This window comes from Perna viridis, chromosome 12, assembly GCF_037379345.1.
Source record: "Perna viridis isolate PV_CMFRI_1.1 ecotype Kerala chromosome 12, ASM3737934v1, whole genome shotgun sequence".
Lineage (NCBI taxonomy): Eukaryota > Metazoa > Mollusca > Bivalvia > Mytilida > Mytilidae > Perna > Perna viridis.
Window position 1 is genome coordinate 30,066,402 of NC_142456.1, and position 13,314 is coordinate 30,079,715.

At 32.2% G+C, this 13,314-nt stretch overlaps 1 protein-coding gene across 1 annotated transcript in view; it reads right to left on the reverse strand.

The window, feature by feature from the left end:
* Positions 1-13,314, reverse strand: part of LOC148601977 (BLOC-2 complex member HPS3-like) — a 39,655-nt gene that overhangs the window by 13,911 nt on the left and 12,430 nt on the right. The window contains exons 10-15 of the mRNA XM_088556803.1: positions 10,432-10,518; positions 8,449-8,545; positions 5,629-5,692; positions 5,060-5,147; positions 4,215-4,292; positions 1,960-2,058 (exon numbers count right to left, since the gene is read on the reverse strand). Of these exons, the coding sequence (XP_088412929.1) occupies positions 1,960-2,058; positions 4,215-4,292; positions 5,060-5,147; positions 5,629-5,692; positions 8,449-8,545; positions 10,432-10,518 (513 nt within the window). The remainder of the gene's footprint in view (positions 1-1,959; positions 2,059-4,214; positions 4,293-5,059; positions 5,148-5,628; positions 5,693-8,448; positions 8,546-10,431; positions 10,519-13,314) is intronic.

A 13,314-nucleotide genomic window follows, 5' to 3' on the forward strand; every position in this document is an offset into this window, starting at 1 on the left:
ACTTGATCTGGTCTCTGAAAAAATATAGTGCAATACTAATGTACAAATTTTATTTATTTCTAAAGGTAATAATATCATACAAATATGGTATAAGCTCCCCTTATCATTTATGATTTTTTGCACAGCCTGTAGATCTGTTGGAGGGTGAAGCCTTCATTAATTATCATTTAAAGAGAATAAACAAGATGTTGCATGCTACATCGTGCTAAGAAAACTCTTACTCAACCTTTTCAGTCAAGCTGGGAAAGAGGAGACACAGTGCAATTCATTACACAAAAGCAAAATACCAAATATCTAATCATTCCCTTCAGTAGAATCTGCCACAAAATTTTCCTTATGCAGCACCCTAAAAAAAATACAAAGTAAAATGGTAAACAGGAAGTAGATGAGCGGCAAACCAGAAAAGGGGAGACCAAGTACAAATCTTCATGAGGAAGCAAAATATCACATATCTAAGCATTTCCTTAAGTAGAAGCTGAGGATTCTGTTACGAAAAATTTCCATTAAGCAGCAACTAAATAACAACAAAGTCAATCAGTAAACAGGAAGTAGATGAGCTACGAACCTGAAAAGGAAGATACTGGACAAGTCATCATGAGAAACCAATATACCACATATCTAAGCATTCCCTTCAGTAGAAGCTGATAAATCTGTTATTAAAAATTTCTATAATGCAGCCCCCTAAAAACTACTAAGTTGATCAGTAAACAGGAATTAGCTGAGTGATGAATCTGGAAAGAGGAGGCACAGTACAATGCATCATGAGACAGCAGAAGCTGAGAAATCTGTTATAAGAAAGTGTAATGGATGGATGGACAAGGTGATTACAATATAGCCCCTGCTCTAATGAGTGAGGGTATAATAATAAAAACAGAAAAAAAAACTTATTGAAAAAGCTTCAAGCATATACTGTGCATGCTCACAGCATCCTTTTAAGAATAAATGTATCACCCCTATAACATGTATAATGGAACAACCCTTAACAATACTATTTACAGGTATGTCACTGGTGTCTTTATAAAACAGTTCATTTAAAAAACCCTAAAATAATCTATAATGAGTTATTGTAAAATATAGACATGGATAGATGTACAAACTGAGGAATACTAACAAACCACTCTGATACTCTGCAAATTTATTTTATTGTGAAATTAACATGAATTTAACTTCAATTAAAATTTACATGAAAATCACTTCAAACTGAGGCAAGTTTTATGTGAACGTAATTTCATGTGATTTTCAAGAGTAGCAAACTTAGCAGTGTAATGTGTACAGGAATATCTAATTCAAACTGGTGAACTTTATATTAAGATCTAGAGGGCATCCACACAAGAAACCAGGCAGTGGGTGCCAGATGACAAATTTTGTTTTTAAAAAAATTCCATCTATTTCATAGTGCAAATGTGTCCTTTGTCAAAGTTGAATGCAGGTTTTTTATTAACTGCAATGTTTAAAGAGAATTAAAATACATAAATGCATCTAAATTCATTGAAAAAAGGAGACCACTCTTTCATTTTGTGCAAAATTTGTTTACTTTATCAAGGTTCTGTAAAATCATTTTCTGGGCCATCCATTGTCAATTTAAAAAAAATCTTTGTACTATTGGACATATATTCTGTTAAAGTACTTCAATTCGAGGATTCCAATATTCGTCGATTAGGAAAAAAACACAAGTTTGTGGATTCTTGAACTAATGGTTTTTAGGTTTAACTCTACATTTCAATAAAAATCTCCTTTTTGTTGTGAACCAAATTACCATGAAGACCAAAAAAATTGGTACTCCACGAAAATAGTACTGTCACAGTATGATATAAACATGACATTGGAACAAACAATTCTGTGGGAAAAAAAATTACCATGTGCCATCCGTATCATAGGAACTGCCTGGTTTCTAAATAGACAGTTTCTTAACTTAAATTTGAACAAGTAGACCTATTACCATAATTATTCTAGCCTTACCTGTAGAAGTTGTATAGCTAGATCCAGTGTTATAGTACATTTATCATGAAGAGCTACCAAAGACTGTGTCAGTACACTGGGACAACATTGCCTCATCAGCTATAATACAATTAACATAATTTTGTGCTTCAGTGTAAGTATCTATAAGAATCAGGCAGTGGGTGAAACATGGTATGAAAGAAAAACAACATTTTGAAAGTACATTTTTACTATTTGCACAATCAGAATCAAGGAAAAAAGACAAGATTTCCATATCATTTTGGTAAACTGGGTTATAATTCCACTGAAATGCACTGAAAATGTCAAGGGCAGATAACTTTGTCAAAAACCTCATTTTCCTAACATTCTATTGAAAAATTCCTGAGCAAATAGGGAAATGCAGCGATAAAAAAAGTAGTCTTTTTAAACGGAGAAAACATCATTGAGTGAAATTATATTATCAGATCAGTGGAGTTTTGAAAAATATGTTTCAGAACTTTCCAATTTTGCCTGATTCTTACAAAAACTTAATTCATGAACCAATGATCTTAGTTTTTTTTTTTATAAATAGTTACATTGAACTGTAATAATTATTACCTGCATTATATAATTGTTACTTGCATAAAAGTTTTTCAGTGGGTATTGTCCTACTTATATTTGTGTTCATTTAAGTATCAGTTTTAATAAAAATCAGGCAGGAGGTGATTCAAGCATGTTAAAAAAGCCACCAAATTTACTTTTATTTCACCACAAAACTAGTCTTAGTTTGTCATTTGGTTGTTGCACTTATGAGGTTAAAACTAAATAAACGATTATTTATGCCATTGATACTTTGCAAGAGTTATTATTTTTGATTTGATTTGATTAGGTTAAATTCAGAGGGAGATGAATATAGTATTTACTTAAGAAATACATGATGAAAACTCCATCATTGTTTTATCACAAGGCTGCCATTTACATTATTATTTTACCCTCAGCAATAGAAAGGGGCTATACATTGATACAAATGGCGAACATGTGGTAAAACAATTATCAAATGGTGTTTCTGTGATTGATTTTGATTCTAATATAACAGTAATGGTGCTTTTTTCATATTTTTGTGGCCTAAGGTATTCTTCAGTAAAATACACACCATTTGACAGAATTGATGCTGATTTATGGTAGTAGTGTTCACATGTGGCCTACATTTTACAACGTGTACCAAGTCATTGTACAGGCGATGTGCACATCATTTAATTTTTTTATTTTTTTTACATTAGTCTTTATCTCTTTTTCAAGAAAGGATGTTGCAGTCTGTTCATTACGTTTTACTAATCTATGAATATTAATTTTGATGTTCTTTCACTCTACTTGATTGAATGAAAATGTATTGATGGCAAATACACATCCAAATGATACCCGAGCTTGCTTACATGATCAAAAAATTTATTTGAGGTCATTAACAGACACAAACCACACCCATTTTAGTGCATGCTACTCATATGGCAACCAAAATCAACCATACCTTTTAAGAACATCATCTTCGGATGAAAATACAGATCTGAATATAGAAAGGAAAGTGGAGCAAAGAAAGACCAAAAAGGGGCATTTGTTAAAATAGTGGTTTTTTTCTATGCCATGAATCACCTCTACTATAGGCAGCGTCTAAATTTTGTCTGGACAGGTACCCAACTAACATGTAATTTCGTCTAAACTGGTACTTTACTAACATGTAATTTTGTCTGGACTGGTACTAACAAGTAATTTTTGAGTTTCTTCTTATTTGTTACTGACAGTTTATGTTCCTCGACATGTATTTTGTACATGGATTTCCTCTCTTGACATTCCCAATTTTCACTGACACTTACATATCATTGTTCCATTTTTATTAAATATTTCATACACTTGTAATATAAATATCATTAGAAAATCACATGTGCACCACTCCCTTTTCTACTGACATAAAATATAATTGAAATCAAAACCTATGTCATTGTCTGAAAACCACAGCTGATTTTGAAGCATACCTTACTCCATCATTTAGTAGAGCATGAATCAGAATTAGCTGCGGGTTTCCAACAATCATGGACTAAATCATAAATCCAAATCAGCTGTGGATTTCAAACGATCACAAAGTAAAGTATGAAAGCAAATCAGATGTGGATTTCTGACTATCATGGAATAATGTATGAATTAGAATCAGCCGTGGGTTTCCAACAATGAACTCATGTAAATCTTGCAATCAACAGAAGAAGCCTTGCATAAACACAAATTTATTTTACTTCTAGTACATATACCTGAGACAGTGGAGAGAGTTGTTGAAAATTGTCATGTAGAATTTCATGGTGTTCTGTAAAGATCTTTATCATATCAACCTGTTTTAATGTAGAAAGTGAAAAACAGTATATAAGAAGTACCCAGCTAAGAATCATGCAAAATTTGATTCATGGGTGAAAAGCCTTCATAATTTTATTTTTGATATTTTGTTTGAAATGCCATAGTAAACAGTAACTAACATTCAGTTTTTAAGAACAGGCAGATTTGAATGAATAATTACACATTTCATAATATTGTCCCATAAAACAACTTAATTACAAAAATAAAAATATGTAGTCTTTTTTGGGGTGTATCACATTTTTCAGATTTTGCATGATTCTTACAAAGACTACTACTTAATAGTAAAAACTCACTTATATTCTAAATGGAAGTTTAAACTATGACTTGATTACTTTTCAAACAAATACATTAGAGAAATACCATACTTGTAGACTCTGTGATGCTTACCCTACCGGTACACCTAGTTCATGCTCCCAGTTTTTAGTGGAGTCCGAGTTACTCATTTACTTTTGTTACTTTGTATGTATTATTTTGGTTATTTAATGTTCTTTGTTGTGCATGTCTGTTTTCCCTGTTGGGTCTTTGTTCCTGGATTACATTCTTTTGATTTCCGCTGGAATCTCTGTTCCTTTGGTTGCTCTTTGTAATATTCATATAAGTCAGAACTAGTAATATTCATACCATACACATGATATACTGAATATCAAATTATATTTTTTGTCATTTTTGTCTAAATTTTGTATTGATTTTGAGCAATATTCTATATTCCTGTACTTATAATATTTGTTAATCTCAATAAATTCACCTTGGCAATTAAAGACAATGAATTTTCTGCAGATTCTACATCACACAGCGTTAGGTGAAGGATAGATAGTGCCAGCTTATCAGTAACACTGAAAATGTCAATAAAAAGATTACTTTTTACTTACCCTGACCTTGTTTCAAATTAGGATAAAATATTTGAATGCATTACTTTTTCTCCTTCTTTATAATGAACTATGAATTGTAGTGGGATAAAGCCTTTCCTTAAAAAATTTCAAAATTTGTAATTCAATCAAATTCCCTAATTCTCAAAATTGAATATGAACATAAATTGGTCAATGTGAAGGTATTGGAATAAAAGATTTGAAAATTATTATCTTTCTATGATGTAAAGAGTTATTACAGGAGAACAAACTGTCACAACATCACTTTCAACAAATCTGAGTTTTCATAGACAATCTGACACAATTGCACACCAACCAATAACAATGGTATATTTTTTTATCACTCATTCCTATCAAATTGTCACATGGAGTGATCACAAAATATTTAGCAGTCCAAGAAGTGGATAAAATGACAACAAATTGTGAATATGATATGTCTGGACATTACCTGGATTTTTCTCCATGACTGGCAAGTTTCTTTATCCAAGAATCAAGCAAAGACAAAGCATGATCTAAAAATAGCAATAAAGCCAAAGTTTAGGTCATAAAATAAGTTGGAAATGTTCATATTCTAACAGGTAAAAAATGAAAGAAGTTGATATTTTGTTCAAAAGTGGTACTGTAACTGAACTTACTTTTCGTGTGATGCTACATTTAGCACTTTTTTTTCACAAATTCTTGGTCAATTGAAATTCACGCTAAATGATGCTGCCAGACCTCAAAGAAAAGAAAAGAATCTTGCAAATTCAGGAAAAAGTTCAAGATTTTACGCGATTGTCATAACATGTTTTATTTGAAAGTGTCCAAGAATTTTGAAAGGCCTGTCTGCAGCGGTTAGTAAGAGACGGAACGAACGACTGTCGCTGCATGGAGCTTGTGATAAAGGTAGAAGTATATAGATAGAAAATTCATTGAGATCTGTTTAGCCGTTTGTTATTTTAGGTTTTATTGACTACAGAATGAAAATAAGAAGCCAAAACTATACATATTACATCTTGTAAAAAAATTAAGATAAAATAAAGTTCCCATTGTAAATTCTCTAGACATCAATTACATCATAAAAAAAGGCAACACTTAAGTAAATGTGGCATGTTGCTCTGTCCTTGTGGTTTGGTCTTTGACATGGAACCAAAAGGGTTCTATTTAAAGGTATTCATAAGAACTATGAATATGCCAAGTTTTGTCAAAATCTGTAGAACAGTGTTAATTCAAGAGCGTTTACATAAGTGTTACAGATAGACAGAGAGGTGGTAGCTAGGATTACTGTTTTATCAGTAATTTGAGAAGAATTTGTTTGATGTGTACTTGCTGATAATGTTTGGATGGGCAAACTGACTTGATACAAAAAAATTATCAGGTCAGTTTGCAATGAGCATGGCCAATTATCCGTGTAGGGATCTCCTTTATTAGGACGCCAAAGAAATTACTTTTACTATGATGTTGCAACGACCGGCAAATTTGTACATGCAACAGTCACTGTGTAAACAATATTTTGTAAACAAATACATGTACAAAAGAAATATGGTACATGTACAACAATATCACAATTTTTAAAAAATTATCCTGAAATGGTATAATAAATCAATGCAGTATACTTTTCTAAAGCCGCAATTAAGATTTGCTGCAGTCTTACATAACAATCGCTCATCTGGTTGAATTTTGCCTTTTAAGGGCAATAATTTTAACAAGACGTCCAACAATTTTTACTCAAGAAGAGTTTGGTAGGACTTATCATAAAGATCATTTCAGCAATTGAAAGTTTCTATCTATCTATCACAGTTTTCAAAATATTGGCTAAAAACTGTTAAAAAAAAAAAGAAAAAAAAAGAAAAAACTGTCATTTTTCCCCTTTCAAGTGCAATAATTCTTACAAGGAATCATATGACAACTTTTATCCCTGAAGACTTTTGTAGTCCTAATAATAAGGATCATTTCAGCTATTGAAAGAATTGGGCTAAACCTACCAGTTTTGGAGATATATATGAAAAACTACTGTCTGACTTCTATGTTTAGTAACTGCTACAATGTTTTTCAATGGATCAAAAATCCCCACATCAGTTCTATGCTGGATACCCCTAGGAAAATTTGTACCAAGTTTGGTTTCAATTGGTCAAGTTGTCTGTCAGATGAGAAGATTTTTGAAAGAAACAACATAAAAAAATATCAAAAAAAACATTGAAAAAGAACTCATACATGGCTAAATGGATTATAACAAAAATTTAACCGCAAATAGATCTCATTATGTTGAACACTTTTACCCCCCTCTCAGAATTTAACTAAACCTAAAGGTTTTAGAGATATATGCGAAAAACTACTGTCTGACCCCTATGTTCTATTTTTAGTAATGGTGGCCATGTTTTTTGACGTATCAAAAATCCCCACATCAGTTCTATGCAGGATACCTAAAGAAACATTCATACCAAGTTTGGTTCCAATTGGTAAAGTAGTGTTATAGGAGAAGAGTTTCGAAAAATTGTTAACGACAATGACGGACGATGAGAATGATGGACGATGGCAACAGCCGCAAAGTGATGGCAATAGCTCACATGGCCTTCAGCCAGGTGAGCTAATAATCATGTAAGTTGTCTGCTCTCACACTGAAGAAAAATAATGTGGTAAAACCAAGATGCTCCAATGAGTTATGTAGCTGATGTTCTTCTTGTCTTGTAAACCAGTTACTATGAAGCACCTTTTAAAATAACACATGGATGGTGTAAACCAGAATAAATGACAATGCTTATCGTCCTTTAGACTTTGAGCAATTGTTACATCATACACTGGAGTAACTTTATTTTCAAGAGAACTGGTGAAATTATAACTCACAGTTGTAGAATTGATATGATCTTTTAAACAATCCTGATAATAAAGCACATCAGATGTTAACAAATTAATCTTGTGGTATGCCAAACTTCCCTTGTAACTGACACACTTGCTAAAATTTGACTGGACAGTTTCACAAATCATGAGGATCAAAAGTCATCCAATCAAACAGAAATGCCTTTGGGTAATATCTTTAACATATTTCAGTTGTTGAGCATTATTTTCTCATATAAGTACACATGTAGCAAATTACCGATGAAAGGAATAAATGACATGTTATTTTAGATAGTGACTTTATTATAGTTAATATAAGGCTCACACTAGCGAGCTTACCTGGTATGAACCATGATAAAAGTCAGCATTAAAAACAAAATACCATTTATTCCTATAATATCTTTTTACAACTTTATTGGCAAGGAGATAATGAGTCAATAAAAGTGACTCCTACCTGCACTGAACTCTTTGATTCTAGAAAATAGTATGACCTCGGACAAGTGATCTGGAATGGCCTTAAAACAAACTGTCAGGATTGCGTCTCCTTCTACCTACAAAATAAGAAGTAAATTGATTTAAGATGACCATCATAAGAGTAAATCTTTAATGTTTGATAAACAGCTGGTCAATAAGTGCATGATATGCTTGTTCCAATGATGGAATGAAATGGAGTTTTTATATAACATACTACGTGTTATGCAGAAGTTTAACCTTACAATACAGGAACTTTCTAACCATATGAAGACTTCTTAATCAATTGCTACAGTGCCACATATGATATAATTCTATATAAAATGTGAAAAGGTTCCCTGAGACAAACTAGAAAAACTGTGAGCAAAGCTCATTTGGTGATACTCCCCGCTTCCCTCCCCAGAAATCATATAGGAAACCATGATGGTGGCTTTAAATATTCAGATGAAAAAACATATATGAGGTTCACAATGGCATTGTGTAATAAATAACCTGTGAAAATTTCAACAAAATCCATTCTGCAGTTTCAGAGGAGTTGAAGATTAGAAGAAGGTCCCCTTTGGTCTTCAAATGACGTAGTCCATATCTGGCATCAGAAAACCCCAAAAGTCATTCAGATGAAAAAAATATGTGCTGCACAATTACATCATGTAATTAAAGATATGTAGAGTTTCAGCAAATTCCATTCAGCAGTTTCAGAGGAGTTGCGGATTAGAAGAGATTTCCCCTTGGTTGACATTAATAATTACAAAGTCCATATTTTGCATCAGGAAACCAAAAAAGTCATTCAGATGGAAAAAAATGGGTGCTTGACAATTGCATCATGTAATTAAAGATATGTAAGAGTTTCAGAAAATTCCATTCAACACTTTCAGAGGAGTTGGGGATTAGAAGAGTTCCCCTCGGTTGACATAAATAATGACTAAGTCTTTGTTTTGCACCAGGAAACCCTGGAAGATGAGAAAAAAAAACAAAGAAGAAGCACACAATGGCATCATGTAATAAAGTATCTGTGAAAGTTTCATCAAATTCTATTCAGTGGATTAAGAAGAGTTGCTGATAAGAACTGAGGATGAATGAGAGGAGGGACACCATGATTACAATATACCTCCCACTTTTCAAGCGGAGTATAAAAATAGAATTATATAAAAAAAGAATACAGACAATGAGACTTTTATAATTGTGTAAAAAAATGATTGAACGAGAGGTTCTAAAGTTATGATACATGTAAAAAAACAATCCGATAAAAAATGAAAAAGTCAACTACAAAGATTGAATAGGAATTGCACTGAATGTATACAGACCATTAAACATTTGTAACAAACAACTGTATATAGTTTGAAGTCATTTCAACATGGGATGACATTAATGACTTATAAAATCATTACACTCTCCAAAAATCAGAATCTAAAACTTTAGTTTCCTCCAAAAAATATACAGACTGTTAGATCATCATAACAAATAGTAAAATACTACTGAACATGGGGTTAATGTAAGGTTTGAATATTATAATATGAAACATCTTTGACATTGTATAAAAACTTTTAACAAGTATTTATATCATACTTTATTACATTGTATATTGTTTTTAAAAACCTGAAAAATACATGAGTACAAATGTATATACATTTGAAATGCAATATACTTTGGTGCCAAGTTACTCATCAAATTTCTCAATGAATTCTTCTGGTATCTGTATTCTATTTCAAACATTTATTTTTGTCCATAATATGATAGATGAGCTTTTTCATCCAATCAGAAGTCTGTTACTCTGAAATAAGGGGCATAGTGCCTATTATGGCAGGCACTGCTGCAGCAGTACCAATATTTTTTGTTGGTATGTCATGCAGTACCTATAATTCTAGTAAAAAAAAATTAAAAAACGGTGTTTAACTTGGTAACCAATTTTGCCATACCAATTGAGATTTGAGTGCTATCCCTCTGGAATTTAAATTAATCTATTTACCTCAATTAATTCAAATGGATCACCATCCTGCAGTAGTGCATGCTTCAAATAGGCAACAAATCCCTGCCCATATTCCTGCTGACCATTCTGAAAACAAACAAAAAAACAACATCAGGCAATTCATGTTAAATTTATTGGTTTTCATACTGTTTTTCATGAAAGCTTACCAAGAGAAAATAAGGTGTTAACCTTTCACTGCCCCCACCAAAAAAGTGCATTTCACCATGTTCACGGCCAGAAAAATGATGAAGGGTTACCCTATTTTATTGGTATATTAATATGGTGTTAAAAGAATTATGTCACTGGTCTCACCATCAAAAAGATATTAAAGTTTAGAATACTAATAATCCTGGGAACCAGGCTTGCATTGGAATAGTAACAATTATTTGGTCAGTCTTATCAAAGCATACTGTGCAGTTTCGTTGTCATATAAACACACTATGTTTGTGACAAAAAGCAAGAATAAAAAACAGAACAAATAATGATGCTTAATATGAGTAGATGCATATACATTGTACAATCTCTATCCATATACATCATATATATATATATAATGTAAACAAAATTTAATTTATGCAGATTCTATCAAGTGAACATATTGGTGGTTTAAAAAAAAATGGTAAGCTTTATATAGTTTTAAAAATCAATTTTGTAGGTACTATTTTTCTCAATCTTCTGTCCATCGTGAAAACAGAAAATTAGTACACCGCCAAAATTAGTGCTATAACAGTATATTTCTGTAGGTAACATGAAATACTATGCTGATTGACTGCCCTCAATCCTAATGAATGCATAAAAAATGAGCGTTTATTCCCGATTGTCCAACATTTTAAAATTATGGAGTTCTGATTGTCCAACAACAAAAGTACTGATTGTCCTACTTTTATTGTTGTTAATTAAACAATGTATGATCATCATTATAATTTGAGGGTAGCAAGGGGTTTCTATTGTAAATAAATAAATAATAAATACATATTTATATAGATTAAATATAAAAAAATCTTGAAATAGATGAAAGATAATTTTGATTTGAAATACATATTTATTTTTTATTATATTGTTTTGGATATTTTAATATAAAAACAAATCATACTTTTTTAGAGAAAGCATTTGATATATTTTTCAAAACATCCAGTATTTTTAATGCTTTCGGGATCAAATACTATATGAATAAATAATGATTTTCATTTGAGTATAAATTCCAGCAAAGCAAATTATTTAATAAAATCATAATTGAAATATAATACATGAGGCTTAAGTGTACTCTTGTAATGAGTTGTAGCACTCCAAGCTAATTGCATAATGATATCTTTTCATCATTCAACAAAAATGACAACTGTTTTAGTCTAAGCAGTCCAAGTGCTATTTTCCATTATCATTTCTGAATACAAACATCAGCTATCGAATACAGAGACATGATTGATAGATTGTTGGTGTTTAACCAAGTTGCCCTGGGCAGAGCACTCTAGCCCTCGGTCCATGTTCTACGCACTATCAAGTCGCCTTTTGCCTTTTACGACAAGCTTAGGGCTGCTACAGGCCTATCAACAGCATATTTGTCCAGTGTGGTGGACGTGTTTTTCAACAAACGGTCAGCTTTCCAATGGGAATCTCAGTTTCCGCTATGTAGCAGGGGTCGCGCTGGGCTTCGCCAATGTCGCAATTTGCGATTTTTTATTTGATCTGGCGACAAAAATAACCAACTGGCGATTTTCTTGGCGCCTAAGTTTTGTAAAATAAAATTGACAGGAAGTTTATCAGCAAGGCCAAGGCATATTAGTAATTATCAAACTATGTTGGCACCTGGTCAGAGTTAACTGACCATGACCAATTCACGACTGAAGGCAATTAACGGTAATTAGACCAGACGCCCGTGACTGACAATATCCTCATGGGAGGTGTCAATCAAATGTAAAAATATTATTGAGCCAATCAAAACTCTCATCATCTGGTCAAAGTTAAACACATATGGCCATGTGCACGTGGCTACATACAAGCTTCACAGCCCTGTCTAACCATGTGATACATTCAGAGAAAGACTTACCTAATAACAGAATAAATTAAATCCACTCAACAACGATTATCCCATCAGGAAGTGTCTAAACACTTAGACATTAAAGAATTGACTAAAGAAAATGGATGACATTTGTTTACACTTTTGCCATGTAACTTTTTGGCGGGAAAATCGGTAAACAAGTAGAATGGGGATTCCCAAAATCTAATTAAGGAAATACTATTCGATACCAAGATAATTAAACAGGGACACAATTTATGGTCCATAGTACAAAATGTAGTTTGTTAGAAATTTTATCACGAAAAAAAAAAGAATCTAGTTTGTTAAATTAAAAAGAAATCAAATTATATTGTAAGATAAATTAGAGGGACTATGTGAGAAAAGTAATGAAGTCCTTGACAGAAATAAAATACCTGTTTCTGGAGTAGTACTTCGTTATTTTATGCATATGAAAGTGACAGACTAGAGCTAAAAACCTGTTTCATTCATGCATCAAGAGTGAATCTTGTGTACATGTATGTCATGAATGGATAGGTTATTTTGATGAATTGACAAAGATAATTTATCAGTGGTCTTAATACTGTCATATTTAAAAAAAAAAAAAAAAAAAAAAAGTATAATTCCCCCCCCCCCCCCCCGGCTCTAATTTCTTAAAATTGGCTACATAAAATGGCAGCTGGCGATTTTTCTGGCGACAGAATTTTGGAAGCCAGAGCAGCCCCTGTATAGATGACTTATTATCTTTAAACAATCCTAATTTTGGGGATTTGTTACATCGTATGTACCCCAAAGAACTTGAGATAAAGGATACTACAGACACTGTGAAGTCAGCCTCATATCTTGACCTACAGTTAGAAATTGATGGTAAA